The sequence below is a fragment of the Chlorocebus sabaeus genome, chromosome 25, assembly GCF_047675955.1.
Source record: "Chlorocebus sabaeus isolate Y175 chromosome 25, mChlSab1.0.hap1, whole genome shotgun sequence".
Lineage (NCBI taxonomy): Eukaryota > Metazoa > Chordata > Mammalia > Primates > Cercopithecidae > Chlorocebus > Chlorocebus sabaeus.
In genome coordinates, this window is record NC_132928.1 from 71883615 (window position 1) to 71901948 (window position 18334).

At 40.4% G+C, this 18334-nt stretch overlaps 1 protein-coding gene across 1 annotated transcript in view; it reads left to right on the plus strand.

The window, feature by feature from the left end:
* Positions 1 to 12193: 12193 nt before the first annotated feature.
* Positions 12194 to 18334, plus strand: part of SLC35F3 (solute carrier family 35 member F3) — a 411421-nt gene continuing 405280 nt past the window's right edge. The window contains exons 1-2 of the mRNA XM_007989822.3: positions 12194 to 12771; positions 13171 to 13400. Coding sequence (XP_007988013.1) covers positions 12719 to 12771; positions 13171 to 13400 — 283 coding nt within the window. The 5' untranslated portion in view covers positions 12194 to 12718. The remainder of the gene's footprint in view (positions 12772 to 13170; positions 13401 to 18334) is intronic.

An 18334-nucleotide genomic window follows, 5' to 3' on the forward strand; every position in this document is an offset into this window, starting at 1 on the left:
AGTACAAAAGAGAGAAATTTTAAAGCTGGGTGTCGGGGGAGACATCACATATTGGCAGGTTGCATGATGCCCCCTGAGTCGTAAAACCAGCAAGCTTTTATTAGCAATTTTCAGAGGTGAGGGAGTGTACGAATAGGGTATGGGTCACAGAGATCACATGCTTTAAGGGCAACAAAAGATCACAGGCAGGAGGTCATGGTGAGATCACAAGATCAGGGCAAAACTAGAATCACTAATGAACTTCCATGTCCTGCTGTGTATGCACTGTCAGGGTTCAAGAGCAGAGAACCAGTCTGACTAGAATTTGCCAGGCTGGAATTTCTTAATCCTAGCAAGCCTGGGGGCACTGCAGGAGACTAGGGCTTGTTTCATCACTATCTGCACCCGCATAGGGCAGACACCCCCAAAGCGGCCATCTTAGAGGCCTCCTCTGGGAATGCATTCTTTTCCCAGGGAAGTTAATTACTAATATTCCTTACTGGGGAAAGAATTCAGTGATATTTATCTTGCACGTTTTTGGTAATAAGAGAAATATGGCTCTGTCCTGCTTGCCCACAGGCAGCCAGACTTTAAGGTTATCTCCCTTGTTTCCTGAAAATCGCTGTTATGCTGTTCTTAAGGTGCCAAATTTCATATTGTTCAAATACACATGCTCTACAAACAATTTGTGCAGTTAACACAATCATCACAGTGTCCTGAGGTGACATTCATCCTCAGCTTACGAAGATGACAGGATTAAGAGATTAAAGACAGGCTTAGGAAATTACAAGAGTATTGATTGGGGAAGGGATAAATGTCCATGAAATCTTCACAATTTATGTTCTTCTGCCATGGCTTCAGCTGGTCCCACCATTCTGGGTCCCTGACTTCCCACACACATGGGGGAAATCCACCCCCATGATCTAGTTGCCTTCCACCAGGTCCCTCCCCTGACACATGGGGATTACAATTCGACATGAGAGTTGTGTGGGGACACAGAGCCAAACCATATCAGTCGTCTAATCTAGGATGCCTTATCTGACATCTCTCTGGTGCCCCATCTTCTTCACTCTTTCTCCAGTACTGACTTATAAATCCCTCCTGCATGCTTCCCTAGTGTCATTTGCATGCATCCACCATGGCCCATGTTGCACTATATTGCAATTGTTTGTCTGTTTATTTATTATATTAGGGGTTTATTAAGGGCAGAAAATGACTATCTTATTTGTATTACTAGCCTCCAACTTAGAACCTAGCGCACAGCATGTACTCAATAAATTTTTAGTTAATTAATTTAAAAATAGACATATATGTAAATGTCCTAAATACTTCAGGAAACTTGGACCTTTTGTAAAAAAAAATCATTATCATGTCAAAAAACACATTTTTAATAAAGTTATTTTTAAAAGTTAATGAGTTAAACTTTCATTTGGTGATTTAAAAAATACAGTTATTATCCATGGGGGATTGATTCCAGGCAACCCTTTTATCCCCAAACCCCACCAAAATCTGCAGATGCTCATGTCTGCTCAATTAATTTGCATATAAACTACACGCATTCTCCTGAATGTTTTAAATCATCTATAGATTACTTATAATACCTAATGCAATGTAAATGCTGTGTAAACAGTTGTTATAATGTGCTGGGTTTTTTCATTGTTTTTATTTTTATTTTTACAATTTCAACTTTTATTTTAGATTCAGGGGGTACATGTGCAGGTTTGTTATCTGGGTATATTGTGTGTTATGTGTTGATTTTTAAATTTGTATTCTTTTGTACTGTGTTTTTTTCCAAATAGTTTTTGTCTGAGACTGGTTGACTCCAACAATGCAGACCTCAGAAATACAGAGGGCTGACTGTAAGCTAGAAACATAGATGCAGAATATATTCCTCATTTAAAAGTAGCATATGATTAGCTTGGCTTTCAACCCAGGACTCATTTGAAGAAATCTACTCATTGAGGTTTTAGTATGGTAAGAAAATGAAAAGCACATAACTTCATTCAGGCAGTGAATATAATTCCTTTAGACAGAGGGTACAGATACATTGACTGGTTGCTATTGAAACCTTGGTCTCAGAACTGAAATCAATCAAAAGTGAAGACAGTGCCAACTAAGCAAAATGAAGCCAGTGCATGATCATTTCTATCCTTGACCCCTTTCCTTCAAATTAACCCAGGAACCATAGAGAAGACAGAAGGGGAAAAGTATCTTTACATGTTACATTTCTGAATATATCCTGATAAATGTGTTAGCTTTGATATAGTTACACAAATGTTTTGAAAAAGAAAAATAGATAAACATATATAAAATTGTGTATCAGGAATATATCTACATGCAGATAGGATGTAGCAAATTTTGGAATGCCAACAATTAGAAAAGCCAGTATATAATATTTTTAAAGACATCAGAAAGCTGTGGAAGGAATATGTATTAGGTGAATTAATAATCTAGAGAATTAATTCTATTCTAAGATGAGCTGATGGTTGCCAACAGCCATTTGTTTGTTTATTGTTGATTTATTTTATACTGGGGAGCACTTGCCAATTTGGAGTGTAAGCCAAAGGTTGAAAAAGACCCTGGAAGAGGGCCTTTTCCCAAGATCAATGAAATTAGTGCAGGTTTTAGTGATGGAACAGAGCTGGGGGACAAATTGGAAACTTAAAGGGCCCCAAGTTTTCCCCATGGAATATTTACTAAGTTCTGGGGTTGGGTGAGAGGTGGAAGAAATAGGTCAAAACTTCTAAAGACAGAAGAAGCCATGTCTTAGTGGTGATTAAGCAACAAAGACTCACTGAGAGAGGGCCTGACTCAAAAATGCCAACAGTCTCTCTCTTAAGCTATTTAGCAATTTTTAAAGCCTTAAAGGTAGGTGGTTGGAGACCTGGGTTGGGGATTTCTGAAGGGCAAGGATAGATTTCTTGCTGTGAAAACTCTGGGAGGACAATGCACAAAGAAAAAGGGAAAAGTAGAGCTAGAACCTTACTAAAACTGCAATTAAACCTCAAGCCAGTTTACTCTCTGATTAGGTTAAGATGTTCTATTTGTCATTCTGCCTGATTAACAGAAGAAGAAAATATTTTCTTCTGGGGAATACAATCATCTGAAGGCTCCACAGTGTTTCAAATCAAAACATCTAGAATAGGGAAAAATTACTAGACAAACAAATAAGCAAGAAAATATGACCAAAAATCAATAGAAAAATAGACAATAGAAGCATACTCACAGATGACCTCAATATTGGAGCTAACGGGTAAGAACTTTAACATAGCTATGATGAATATGTTAAAGAACCACAGAGAAGCTCTTTAAAAAATGTTTAAATGCAGTCCATATACAGAAATTTCTTACTGAGGGATCTGAAGAGCAGTCTGAAATTAGCGTGTAAAAATGCTTCCACATGGTTTTGAGACACTCACGTCTCTAAGGGGTATAGTTCACTAAACATCTACATCAGCCTCATCAAGTTTTCTTATTAAAATTTAGCTTATCAGACCTACTTGGCGGAGGAACCCTCCCTATAATTGGATAGGATATGAGAGCCTGCATTTTGAAGGAGCATCTGAGGTGATTCTGAAGAACTATAAACTTCAAGATCAAGGAGCATAGAGAATTTCTGCTATTGCCTTTTGTGATTCTGAGGATTCTGAATATCCCAGGCAGAGCTGGTCTCAAGATCTTACTGATATTCTTGAAGCACCCAAAATGTCTATAGGTTATAATAAAATCAGCTTACACCAAATTGTACCACACATGCACAGTTATTAAACAACCAGCATTTACTAGCAAATGTCCAGAAAAATGTTTATATGGCCTGTTTTGTCACTCACGCAAAGGGCAGCATTTTGTTCTTATAGGCCCTCTAACCACAAAAAAAACATAAAAAGCTCACTCAGAAGCAACAATATTCTAGAGCAGGATTCTTTGCTCGGCTCACTGCAACCTCCGCCTCCCGGGTTCAAGTGATTCTCCTGCCTCAGCCTCCCAAGTAGCTGGGATTACAAGCAAGCGCCACCATGCCCAGCTAATTTTTGTATTTTTATTAAAGACGGCTTTCACCATAGTTGTCAGGCTGGTCTCAAACTCCTGACCTCGGGTGATCTACCCACTTCAGCTTCCCAAAGTGCTGGAATTACAGGCGTGAGCCACTGCGCCCTGCCCTACTAATCTTAGAGTTGACATCAGGCAACTAAAATTATATAAAAGTTTGCTGGAAAAAGGATGGCAAATTTTGGTACTATCCCTAAGAATAGAAGTTAAATCCTGGGTAACCTGATGGAGAGGATCTCTGAACTATTGTATCCAATCCACATATCATGTACATCTGTAATTCCCCAAGGAAAACTAATTTCTTACACTTATAGATGCCATTTAAAAAGCAAAATTTTCACCAGTGAGAACCTACTTCTGATATTCACTGTGCCAAAATGCAAAGTATTAGGTGTTAATTGACATATGGATAATAGAAGAACCTATGGTAGCTGTTCGGCAATGTTGCATTTATGGTATAATGCTGGCTGACCACAGCTGGTTGGAAGAGTAGTTTGCTGGCCTCAACTAGTGAATGCACACCTGGTATCACATGGCCCAAGCCAAAGTATTTAACTTGAGAGTTATAGCCATAAAGAGAACTGTCTGGAGAGGTGAGGGTACCAAGGGGTAAAGAGATAAAAGAGGTTCCCCTGTAGCATTTGGTGGTAGCAGCGGCAGTAATTGCAATGGCTGACAAAGTCCAGATCCAGAAGCTTCCTGAGATGTTATGGAAATGGCTACATTTGACAAGTGGAAATGTTATAGAAGTGACAATAATGATCATTGCAATATTTACTGAGCACTAAACTCAGACTCTGCACTGTGCTAACTTCTTAATTGTTCAACTCATTTAATCTTTATAATAACTATTTGAGATTGATGTGAAAAATGAGGATTGGAGGAGTTAAATACATTTCCCAGTTTATCCAGCTGGTGAGTGGAGAAGCCAGTATTTAAGCCATTGTATTTGATTCCAAACCCCAAGCTATTTATTTTTAAAAAGGGAGAGGAGATTGATGTGGCTTAGCAACTGCACATGTAAAATTTAAATAGGGATTTTAGTCAACATGAAACTTGGGTATGAGTCAACAGTTTCATGTGGCTGTCAAAAAGCCGAAGTCAATCTTTAGCTGCACTGCTAATTATATTAGCTCAGATCTATTGAGTACAGGGCATGTGCTAAGCACTTTACATGTATTAATTCATTGTATCTTTACAACAGTCTTACAAGGTCTTCCCTTTTATATTGATGAGGGAACTGATAGAAAGGTTACAGACCTTACCCAGAGTTACGGCAGCCTAAGAGACAGAATGTGGTGATTAAATGGGGAGAGGCCTATATTCTGGTTAGGCCTGAATCTTACCAAAAGTTTACACAATGGGATTTTAAAAGCAAGGGGAAGATTTTGAGCTAAAAAACTTCAGTCATTGTTTACATTAGTGGTTCTCAAACATTAGTGTGCATAAAGTTTGTCTGGGGAATTCAATGAAATTTACAGCTCGCATGCCCACATTGAGAGGTGATGATTCAGAATCAGCATTTAAACGACTGTCATGAGTGATCTCATGTCAGGTTGTGCTCAATGATCCCCTAAGGATGCTCTGAGAAACATTTGATAAGGTGTTCTTTGTAATAGTTCAAGACTTGCTGAAGATGAGATACTTCAGGTATAAGGAAAAAAGGAGTCTTGTCCTACGTCTCAGAAAAAGGGATTAAAAGCTTTCTGGCACACACGAAAGTGTGCATGCATTCGCACATACACACAGAAAGAGAGAGAGAGCACCTTATTTCTAAGGATCTCACAAAAAGAAGAGTAAAATTTGTGTAAAATTATGGAGGATCTTATTTTTAATTTATACATCCAGGTATTACTTGTTACTTTTAAAATAATGGCTTTGTAGTTTTATTATTATAACAGTTATACAATAACAATACAGCAAATGAGAATATTTTATCCAAAAAAATCACTACCCAGAACAATGTCAAGATTTCTCCGTGTGCTTTCTTCTATGAGTTTGATAGTGTCAGGTCTTATGTTTGTCTTCAATCCATCTTGAGTTGATTTTTGTACAAGGTGTGAAATAAGGGTCAAATGTCATTCTTCTGCATGTGGTTATCCGGTTTTCCCAATACCATTTATTGAAGAGACTTTTCTTTCCCCATTGTATGTTCTTAGCATCTTTGCCAAAGATCATTTGACTAAATGTGCCTGTTTATTTCTGGGCTCTTACTTTTGTTCCATTAGGGTATAGGTCTGTTTTCATGGCAGTAGCATGCTGTTTTGATTGCTATAGCTTTGCAGTGCATTTTGAACTCATTTAGTGTGATGCCTCCACCTTCATTGTTTTTGCTCAAGATTGCTTTGGCTATTCAGGGTCTTACATGGTTCCACACAAATTTCAAGATTGTTTTTTCTATTTTGTAAAAAATGTCATTGGAATTTTGACAGGGATTGCATTGAATCTGTGGATAGCTTGGGGTGCTATAGACATTTTAACAATACTAATCTTCCAATCCATGGACATGGGATATATTTCCATTTATTTGTGTCACCTTAAATTTCTTTCATCAATGTTTTAAAATCAGCAAACAAATCTTTTACATCTTTGGTTAAATTTACTCCTAAATTTTTTAAATTTTTTGGTAGCTATTATAAATGGGATTTATTTCTTGAAATATTTTTTCATATCTTTGTAGATAGTGTATGGTGTATAGGAAAGAAATTGATTTTTGTATGTTGATTTTGTCTCCTGTAACTTTATTGAATTCATTTATTAGTTCTAATAGTTTTTTGTTGGAGATTTTAGGGAGATATATATATATCATATATATGATATATTTTATATATATATATATGAGATAATGTCATCTGCCAAAAAAGACAATTTTACTCCATTCTTTCCAATTTGGATTTCTTTTGTTTCTTTTCTTGTCCAGTTGATCTCACTAGGACTTCTAGTACTATACTGAATAAAAGTGATGAGAGTGACATCTTTGTCTTGTTCCAAATCTTAGAGGAAACATTTTTAACTTTTCATCATTGAGTATAATGTTAACTGTGGGCTTTATACATGGATTTTATTATGCTGAGATATATTCCTTTTATGCCTAATTTGTTGAGAGCTTTTTATCATGGAAGGATATTTAATTTTGTCAAGTGCTTTTTCTACATTTAATAAGATGATCATATGGTTTTGTGTCCTTCACTCTGTTGATGTGGTATATCACAATGATTTGTGTATATTAATCAATTCTTGCATCCCAGGGATAAATCCCACTTAATCATGGTGTAAGATCCCTTCAATATGCTGTTGAATTTGGTTTGACAGTGTTTTGTTGAGGACTTTTGCATCTACGTTCATCAGGGATATTGGTCTATAGTTTTCCTTTTTTGTTGCCTTCTTCTCTGGCTTCAGTATTACGGTAAGCTGGCTTCTTCAAATAAATTCGAAAGTCTTCCCTTCTCTTCAAGTTTTTGGAAGAGTTTGAGAAGTTTTGGCATTAACTCATTCTTAAATGTTTTTCAGAATTCATCAGTGAAGCCATTAGGTCCTGGACTTTTCTTTCTTGGGAGGATTTTAATTACTGGTTCAATCTTCTTACTAATTATAGGCCTATTCAGATTTTCTATGTCTTTATTAGTTAGTCTGGGTAGTTGTATGCTTCTAGGAACTTATCCATTTTTTTCTAGGTTATCCAGTTTGTTAGTGTATAGTTGTTCATAGTAGCTTCTTAAGATACTTTGTATTTCTATGGTATCAGTTGCAATGCTTCCTTTTTCAGTTCTGATTTACTTGAGTATTCTCTCTTTGTTCTAGATTGTCTAGCTAAAGCTTTGTCAATTTTGCTTTTTTTTAAAAAAATCAACTCTTCACTTCACAATTTTTTGGATACGACTCCCAAAGCACACTCAGCAAAAGCAAAAATAGATAAATAGGATTGCATCAAACTGAAAGGTTTCTGCACACCAAAGGAAATAATCAACAGAGTGAAGAGACAACATAAGGAATGAAGGAAGATACTTGTAAACCATATATCTGATAAGAGGTTAATCACCAAAATACATAAGGAACACAAAAACTCAGTAGCGACAAAACCCAATTTTTAAAAAAGTAGACAAAGGACAGAAATAGACATTTCTCAAAAGAAGACATACAAATGGCCAACAGGTATGTGAAAAAATACCCAATATCAGTAATTATAAGAGAAATGAAAATTAAAATGACAATGAAATATCACCTCACACCTTTTAAAATGGCTTTCTTCAAAAGGACAAAAGAAAAACAAGTATTGGTGAGGCTGTGGAGAAAAGGGAACTCTTATACACTGTTGGTGGGAATGTCAATTAATACAGCCATTATGGGAAAATGTATGCAGGTAACTGAAAAAACTAAAAATAAAACTACCATATGATCCAGCAAACCCACTTCTGGGAATATATCCACAGGAAATGAAAGCAGTACATCAAGAGATATCTGCACTCCTATGTTTATTGCAGCACTGTTCACAATAGTCAAGTTATGAAATCATCCTAAGTGCCAATCGATGGATGAATGGATAAATAAAATATTATATATACACATGTATTTATACACACACGCGCAATGAAATACTCTTCAGTCTCAAAAAAAAAAAAAAAAAAGACAATCCTGTCATTTGCAACAACTTGGATAAGCCTGAAGGACATCATGCTAAGTAAGCCAGGCACGGAAAGACAAATACTACATGATCTCATTTACAAGCGGAACATTTTAAAAAGTTGAACTCATAGAAGCGGAGAGCAGAATGGTGATTGCTAGAAGCTGTGACTATGAGGAGGAATGGGAAGATGTTGGTCAAAGTGCACAAGGTTTCATTTGGCCAGGGTGAATAAGATCTAAAGTTCTAACATACAGCATGTGAGTATGGTTAACAATAATGTATGCATACTTGAAAACTGTTCATAGAGTAAGTCTTACATGTTATCTTAACAAAAAAAAATGTTAAGTGTTTGAGGTGTCTGATATGATAATTAGTTTGATTTAATCATTTCACAGTGTATTCATATGTCAAAACATCATGTTGTACACTGTAAGTATATATAACTTCTATTTGTCACTTAACCTTAATAAAACTGGAAAATATTTTAGAAGAACATAGTGACATAGAAAAGCAGCATAATGAAATTTTTAAAATAGACTTTTTTTTTTAGAACAATTTCAGGTTCACAGCAAATTTGAGGAGAAAGTACAGAAAGTTTTTAAATACCTTCCCCCTGTCACACACCCACAGCTTCTCTCCACCCACATCAACATCCTGCACCAGTGGTACATTCGTTGCAAATAATGAGCCAACATTGACACATCACTATCACCCAAAGTCTATAGTTTACATTAGGGTTAACTCTTAGAGTTGTGCATCCATTGAGTTTTGACAAATGTATAATGATATATATCTACCACTACAGTACTATAAAAAATCAGTCCACTGCCCTAAAAATCCTCTATATTCTGCGTGTTCATCCCATCCTCTCCCCAACCCTTGGGAACCAATGATCTTTATACTATCTCCATAGTTTTGCCTTTCTCAGACTGGTTTCTTTCACTTGGGAATAAGTTTTCAATTTCCTTCATGTCTTTTTGCAGCTTGATAGCTCATTTTATCACTGAACTGAATATTCTATTGTGTGGATGTACCACAGTGTGTTTATTCATTCAGCTACTGAAGGACATCTTGGCAATTATGAAAAAAGTTCCTATAAACATTTGTGTGCAGATTTTTATGTGGACTTAAGTTTTGAACTCATTCAGGTAAATATCAAGGAGCACAACTGATGGGTTGCATAGTAAGAGTATGAATCATTTTGTAAGAAACTCAAACTGTCTACCAAAGTGCTGTACCATTTTGCATTCCCACCAGCAATGAATGAGAGAGTTCTTGTGGTTCCACATCCTGCCAGCATTTGATGTTGTCAGGGTTTGGGATTTTATTCATTCTAGTAGGTGTGCAGCAATACATCTTTGTTGTCTTAATTTGTAATTCCCTAATGATGTATGATGTGGAACATCTTTTCATGTGCTGATTTACCATCCGTGTATCATCTCTAGTGATAATGTTTGTTCAATTATTTTTGCCAATTTTTTAGTTGGGATCATTTTCTTACTTCTTATTGTTTCTTATTGTTGAGTTCTAATTATTCTTATTTTTTATAACAGTTCTTAATCATGTATACGATTTGACATACTTTCTATTGGTCCGCAGCTTTTCTTCCCATTGTTCTAACAGTGTCTTTTACAGAGCAGAAGTTATTAATCTTAACGAATATCAATTTTTACTTTCATGGATCATGCCTTTGATGTTGTATCTAAAATGTCATTTATAAACCCAAGGTCACCTGGGTTTTCTCCTTTTTATCTTCTAAGAGTTTTATAGTTTTGCATTTTATATTTAGGTCTATGATCTATTTTGAGTTAATTTTTGTGAAAGGTGTAAGGTCTGTATCTATGTATCCAGCTTTTTTTCTTTTTTTCTCTTTCTTTCTTCTTCTTCTTCTTTTTTTTTTTTTTTTTTTTTTTGGTGGTGAGTAGATGTCTAGTTGTTATAGCACCATTTGTTGAAAAGATGACCTTTTCTCCATTAAATTTCTTTTGCTCATTGTCAAAGATCACTTGACTGTATGTGGGTCTATCTTCGCCTCTCTATTCTGTTCCATTAATCTATTTGTCTGCTCTTTCACCAATACCACACTGTCTTGATTACTGTAACTATATTAAGTCTTGAATCTGGGCAATATCAGTCCTCAGACTTTGTTCTTCTCCTTTAATATTGTGTTGGCTATTATGAGTCTTTTACCTTTTCATATAAACTTGAGAATCAGTTTGTGATAGTCACAGAATAACCTCTTGGGATTCTGATTGGAATTACTTTGAATCTATAGATGAAGTTGGGAAGAACTGATTTCTTAACAGTATTAAATTTTTCCATCCATGAACACAAAATCTCTCTCTATTTATTTAGTTCTTTGATTTCTTTTGTCACAGTTTTGTAGCTTCTCTCATATAGATAGTGTACATATTTATTAGATTTGTACCTAAATATTTCATTAGAGTGGTGTGCTAATATAAATAGTACTGTGTTTTTAATTTCAAATTCCCATTGTTCATTGCTGGTATATAGAAAAGCAGTTGACTTTTGCACATTAATTTTGTATCCTTCAATTATCCTTGTATAATTGCTGTATCCTTCAATTATCCTTGTATAATTGCTTATTAGCAACAGGAGGGATTTTTTTTTTTTTTGTCAACTGAGATTTTTCTACATCAACAGTCACGTCAGCTGCAAAGATAGTTTTCTTTTACCTTTTCCTTCACAATACGTATACTTTTAATTTCCTTTTCTTGTCTAATTTCATTAGCTAGGACTTTCAGTACGATGCTGAAAAGGATTGCTGAGTAGAGACATACTTGCCCTACTCCTTATTTTAACAGGAAAGTTTCTAGTTTCTCACCATTAAGCATGGTGTTAACTGTACGCTTTTGTAAATGTTCTTTTTCAAGTTGAGAAAGTTCCCTTCTATTCATAGTTTGCTGCTACACAATATGATTTTAATATAAAAAAGCAGTACATAAAGTAGTGTGTACAATTTCATTCCGATTTTTGGGACAACTGTATTTTGCATTGGAAAAAAGCCTGGAAGAGAATACGTTTATAATTGAAAGTCGTCGTTTTTGGCTGGATAATGGGTATTTTCTTTTCCACATACTTCTGTCTTTCCTAAAATTGCCCCGATGAAAAATAATATTACGAAAGGTGATTAGGTAGTCTGGAGAGAATGTCTTTTGGCCGTTGGGGGCGGTGGGGTGGTAAGGAAAAACATGAGAAGCTTTTAAAATGGAAATCTATGAAGAGATAACTGATTTCGTAATTGCATCATCAGTGGGAAAGTAAGCTCTCTGAGGACCAGGTCTGACTGAGACATCCCCACAGCGTAGTAGATTAATACATTTTGTGTCTCAGCGTTGTCTATGAAACGCCATTTATTCACTAGGCATGCTGAGCGCGGAACCAGGTTTCTTTCTTTCCAAGTAGTTTTGCTACTTTAGAGAGAGAGAGAGACAGACACATAAATACATACAGAGAGAGAGAGAAAGTACTGAACCAGGAGCAGCAGGGTTTGAGTCAAAAGAGAGGGGCAGAGGAGCGCGTCCCGTGCCCCAAGGCTGCCACGCGGAGCGCGGGCGCGAGGTACGGGTTCCGGGGCCGAGCGCACGCCCGGAAGGTGGGAGGTGGGCAGCAGCGCCCCCGCCTGGCCCTCCTGTGCGCCCCGACCCGACGCCTCCCCTCCCGACCAGGTGCCTCGAGAGCGCACAGCTGAGAGGGCTCTCCCGGGCTCGGCGAGACTCACGCCCGCGGTGTGCTAGGGCGGCGGCGACGGTGACGGGCGTGGGGCGCGGCGCTGCCTCGGCTGCCGGGTCGTTGCAGCGAGCGCTCGGGCCGGCCTGGAGTCTCCGGGCTGAGCCGCCGCGCCTGCATCGTGCGGCACGCCGCGGAGGCGCTCGGGGACAGACCGCGCGGGCGCGCACAAAGCGGCCCGGGGCGACCCGCGCTGCGCGGACCCTCGGTGGGCAGCGCACCCCAGTCTCCCCCGGCTAGCGGCTGCAGGGAGCTCCGGCCCGCGGCCCCTCCGCCTCAAGTCTGGGAGCTGCCGGCCCCACTCTGTCTTTGCCTATGGGGATCCGAGAGTTTCCCAGCGGCGCACCCAGGGGAAAGAGCATCGCTGTGTGAGTAGAGCCCCGGGCGTGGGTGAGCGAGCCGGCGGGCGGGAGGCCGGAGCCCCGGGGGTGGCCTTTCGCAGCTGGGACCCTGGGCAGTGTGGGGCTCGGGGAAGGGCGGCGCGCGCGGCGGAGCTGCTCGGGAAGTTTCAGTCATTCTTTCCCTCGCCACTCGCTACAACCCGCACTGGCCCGAGGCGCCCAGGATAGGGCACTGGGGACAGCTGCCGGGGGAAGTGGGTGAGTGGCGGCGGGAAGGGAGCAGCGCGGGCTCTGCCGCGGCGCTCGCCCCCGGAGGGCGCCGGCCGCGCTCTTGCTCTCGCCCTGAGATCTGCTCCTCACGAATCCCTTCCTCTCTGTCCACGCTCCCCGTGTCCACCCACCTGCCCGTGGCGCCTGCGACCTCAGTGGCATGAGGCGGTCACCGGACGTCAGCCCCCGGAGACTGTCCGACATCAGCCCCCAGCTCCGGCAGCTCAAGTACTTGGTGGTGGACGAGGCGATTAAGGAGGATCTGAAATGGTCGCGCTCCGTGGAAGATCTCACCAGCGGGCCCGTGGGGCTCACGTCCATCGAGGAGCGGATCCTGCGCATCACTGGCTACTATGGCTACCAGCCCTGGGCAACGAGCTGCAAAAGTAAGACCCCCTCCCGTCATTTTCCTCGTCCGCCGGTCCGTCTCGTTACCATTGTCACAGCAGCCTCGGGGAGCACATGCAGCCAGGCGTCCAGCCACCCCCTCCCGCCCTGCCTGCTGATACAGACCCAGGTTTGCAACTTTGAGGAAGAGGCCTGGAGACGGAGTTCTCCTGGACCTCTGAGGCTTTCTGATGCGTTCTCTTACACTCCTTCTTCTCCCACACACAGGATCTCTCTGTATCCTTATCCCTCCACCTCCAAATGTTGGGGACACTCTTATGTGGCAGACCGTGGGAAACAGATCAGAAACTCAAAGTATCCCGGACAGTGTAGCTTCCCCGCCCCGCGGATCAGAAAGTCTCACAGGGTCCTGGGTCAGGTCTCACCAGGCTCAGCTGGAGATACTGATTTAGGTAGCCAGGATTTTAACTCTTCCTTGCATCTCCTAGTCCAGATGATAGAGAACAATTCTTGGGGTCTTCATTTTAGATGCTGTTCACGCCCTTTTCCCCTGGATTTTATCGGTCGTCAGTAAGGAGGTTCTATAGGGATCTCTCTAGTTAGTGGTGTTGGTCCAAGCAAGATGAATGTTTGGTGTCAGGTGGAGAAGCTGAAATGGTTTTCGGCCAGTGGGTCCCAGCTAATGGCTTTGAGGATGCTATGATCAGTTAGACAGACATTATCTTATGTCACCAGGACTAATTTGATGTACATTTCTTTTTCTCACTTTGCAAGAGAGAGGTTGATTATGATGAAGTCCAGATATCTATAAATATAACCATAATTAGGTGGTGTCATCACTGTAGTTTGACATAAAGGATTGCCATTTGCCACCTCAGTCAGTATGAGAAATGGGCCTTGACTTCTTTCATTTGAAATAAAGACTAGATTAATAGCTTGTTGATTTTGAGTTTTTTTCTACCTTTTATTGCTTAAAATTGAAACATTCTTTATTGGTCTTTAGGGGGAAAAACGGGCGTTTGTAATTTAATAATATTCATCACTAAAAAAAAATGTCTATCTTTAGATTATTCCTAAAACCTTCGAGTCCAAGGCAAAGGTCAGTGGTATGCTAGCAGTGAGCTGGTTAGTTTTAAATTATTTGCAGGAAGAAACAGGATTTGAATGTTTTGCTTTCATGCAGCTTTTAAAAGACTGCATTTCATTGGGTATAAGCCTTTAAAAAATTTTCTGTATCTCTTCCAATCTCTTGCCTCTGCTGCTAAAATTGTAGCTGATTACAAAAGGAAGACAAGGGGCCAAATTCTCTTTTTGGTTGGAAAACCCTGGGCATGGGATAACAAAAATTAAACCCCATCGGAAACCATATTTCTTATGGGCATGGATGGAACACTCAATTTTTATTTCTGCTTTCTAAATTTCTGTTAGAAAATAGCAATTTTCTATTCTTATTTCCATTTTCTGCTTCCTTAATAACAAAAGACAGTGGTATAAATGACAGCCTTCATAAAGTCATCTCTTTAGTGCTTGAAGTCATAAAAAGGTTTTATCTTTATAAATCTATTTGTGACTGGCTGCATGTGCTTTGTGGAAGTTATCACCAAGGTTTGTGATTTGGGGACTTGGCAGAGAGCTTACGGCAGTGATGACTGTTCAGTACAAACATATTTTGTAATTAAGAGAAGAGCCATGTGGAAATGGAGTCCCTGGCATCACTGGAGGTATTCTTAAATGCCTCTCTCTGAGGCTTCATTGGAAGAGTAAATATTAGCAGGCAAGGCTACAGTGATCACTGAATATGAATCAAATGAACTCATTCCACTTCCTCTATTCCTGTGAGGATTCTTCTTTATTCCAAGGTATTTCCTTGTTACTATAACGCTTTAGGTAACAACTGACATTTTGGTGAATTGATTAGGTGTTATGTTTAAATTTAGAGAGGGTAATGTTTTATTAATATATTCATGTAGCAAAAGAGGTTTTTGTTTTTGTTTTTGTTTTTTTGTTTATTTGTTTTGTTTTGGTTTGGTTTTTGAGAAGGAGTCTCACTCTGTCACCCAGGCTGGAGTGTGGAGTGCGGTGCTGCGATCTTGGCTCACTGCAACCTCCACTTCCTGAGTTTAAGCGATTCTCCTGCCTCAGCCTCCTGCGTAGCTAGGATTACAGACGTGCACCACCACATCCAGCTAATTTTTGTATTTTCAGTAGAGATGAGGTTTCACTATGTTGGCGAGGCTGGCCTTTTTTTTTTTTTTTTTTTTTTTTTTTTTTTTTTTGAGAGGGAGTCTCGCTCTGTCGCCCAGGCTGGAGTGCAGTGGTGCGATCCCGGCTCACTGCAAGCTCCGCCTCCCGGGTTCCCGCCATTCTCCTGTCTCAGCCTCCCGAGTAGCTGGGACCACAGGCGCCCACCACCACGCCCGGCTATTTTTTTGCATTTTTTAGTAGAGACGGGGTTTCACTGTGTTAGCCAGGATGGTCTCGATCTCCTGACCTCGTAATCTGCCCGTCTCGGCCTCCCAAAGTGCTGGGATTACAGGCTTGAGCCACCGCGCCCGGCCGAGGCTGGTCTTAAACTCCTGACCTCAGGTTTTCCACCCACCTTGGCCTCCCAAAGTGCTGGGATTATACGTATGAGCCTCTGCACCCGGCCCAAAACAGGTTTTAAGGCAGAACTTTTGCTGTTTGCCATTTCTACTCAATTAATAATAATGAAGAGGCTTATCTATTACCTGTAGGCGTCACCTAGTTGCTTTATTTGTTGGTTGGTAATTGTACTCTACAAATGGGGAGAGATGATGGTTACCAAAAAAAAAAAATTCTCATGATCTCCAGAGTGAGTTATGGAAGCTCCAAGCTATTATGTCACCTTTCAGTCATCTTTCAAAGTATTTATCTATGTTCTAACTGAAGGAATTGCCATTGAAAGTTTCTAGACTCTTTGAGAGATGTAAGTCACTTGCCCTTGTAGCAGAATAAATCATTTGAATGACCCAATGTTCATTTGTATCCTCTTCATTTTTAGATTCTGATTGGGTTGTTAAGATAAATGAGGTAATTGTGAACAGTACAGAAATTACCTTTGCTCAGTATTCTCAACTCAATCATTTGGATTCACAAGTTTCTCTCTAGACAAGAGAATTTTGTAAAGGAATTTTTTTTTTTTTTTTGACAGAGTCTTACTCTGTCACCCAGGCTGGAGTACAATGTCGTGATCTCAGCTCACTGCAACTTCTGCCTCCCAGCTTCAAGCCATTCTCCTGCTTCAGCCTCCCAAGTAGCTGGGACTAGCACCACCACGCCTGGCTAATTTTTTGTTATTTTTAGTAAGGATGGGGTTTCACTATGTGAAACCAGGCTGGTTTTGAGACCAGGCTGGTCTCAAACTCCTGATCTCGTGATCTGCCCGCCTTGGCCTCCCAAAGTGCTGGGATTACAGTCATGAGCCACCGTGCCTGGCTTAAAATTTATCCAACTTACCCCAAGAATAGTTTCTTTTTTTTTTTTTTTTTTTTTTAGAAAGAGTTTTGCTCTGTCGCCTAGGCTAGAGTACAGTGGCACAATCTCGGCTCACTGCAACCTCTGCCTCACAGGTTCAAGCGATTCTCCTACCTCAGCCTCCTGAGTAGCTGGGATTACAGGTCCCCACCACCATGCCTGGCTAATTTTTATATTTTTGGTAGACACAGGGCTTCACCGTGTTGGTCAGGCTGGTCTCAAACTCCTGACCTCGTGATCCGCCCGCCTTGGCCTCCCAAAGTACTGAGATTACAGGCACGGACCACCGCGCCCAGCCTCGGATTCTTTTTTAAAAATCCCAAAGGCTCCTAGGTCTGAAAGGGATGGCTTTTATGAAACATTCAACTGAGAATTAAACTATAAACAAGTAAGCGGGAAGGGCCCAGTTCCTCTTCACAGTGGCAAAAGTCCTCCAAGCTCCACATTCCATGTTTTTGAACCAAACCACTTGGCAGTATTCCTGGGAATTCTTCAAATTATCATCTGTGAGTGAATCCAGGGCCCAGAAAGCACCTGGGCCACAGGAGGGGCTCAATAAATATTTGTTGAATAGATGGATGGCTGCTGCCTGAAATATTGACCTCTGGGACAGGGAACTTTGAATGTGCCTCTGTAGTGATTTGTATCATTTACTTCTTCATGCTGACTTCCTGTTACGTGGAATTGCTTTACTCTTTCCTGGTTCTTCCATCACAAGTGCTTCCTGAACCACAGACTGGACCAGAATTCTTGGTGATAAGCTTTGGTTTAGCCCAGGGTTTCTCAGTCTCAGCACTATTAACCCGTGGTGCTGTATAAGTATTTGTTGTAGGGAGCTGTCCTGTACGTTGTAGGATGTTCAGCAGTATCTCTGACCTCTGCCTGTTAGATGTCAGTAGCTTACCACCCTGCCCCTGAAGTTGTAGCAACCACAGTATCCCATGGGGGGGGCAGCCTTTAGTTAAGACCCACTTGTTTAGGGTAGCCCCCAAATTTGTGCTGCAGTAGAACTCTGTTTTGCTGCCCAGTAATGCTAAACACACAGGCCTACCTTACAAACTCCTGACCCTCTCCTTCCTTCACCTTTCTTCCTGGGCCACTTTTTAGGTTTTCAGGATGGCCAGATCGAGTAATCATCACCACTGGCAGTACAAGTGTCTTCTGAAGATTTGGAAGAGCCTGTTCCTTCTGCAGCTGGCATGATTCCACAACCAGTCATCATAAATTGACACCCTGTAGGATGTGCTTTAGAATTCAGGAGACTCTGAACAGTTTCTTTTAATAACTTCCTTTTCTTCCCTACTTTTGCCCCAGTAGAAGAGAAATGACTGTTTAAAACATCTTCTGCTTCTTTTTCCTTTCTCATTTCTCTGGGGTGGATGCCGATTAGGGAGGAGATGCCCAGAGAAGGGAGGAGGAGAATCAAAGACCAGGAAAAATCTGTATAGTGGACAGCCAGCCCCAGGCCTCTGATAGG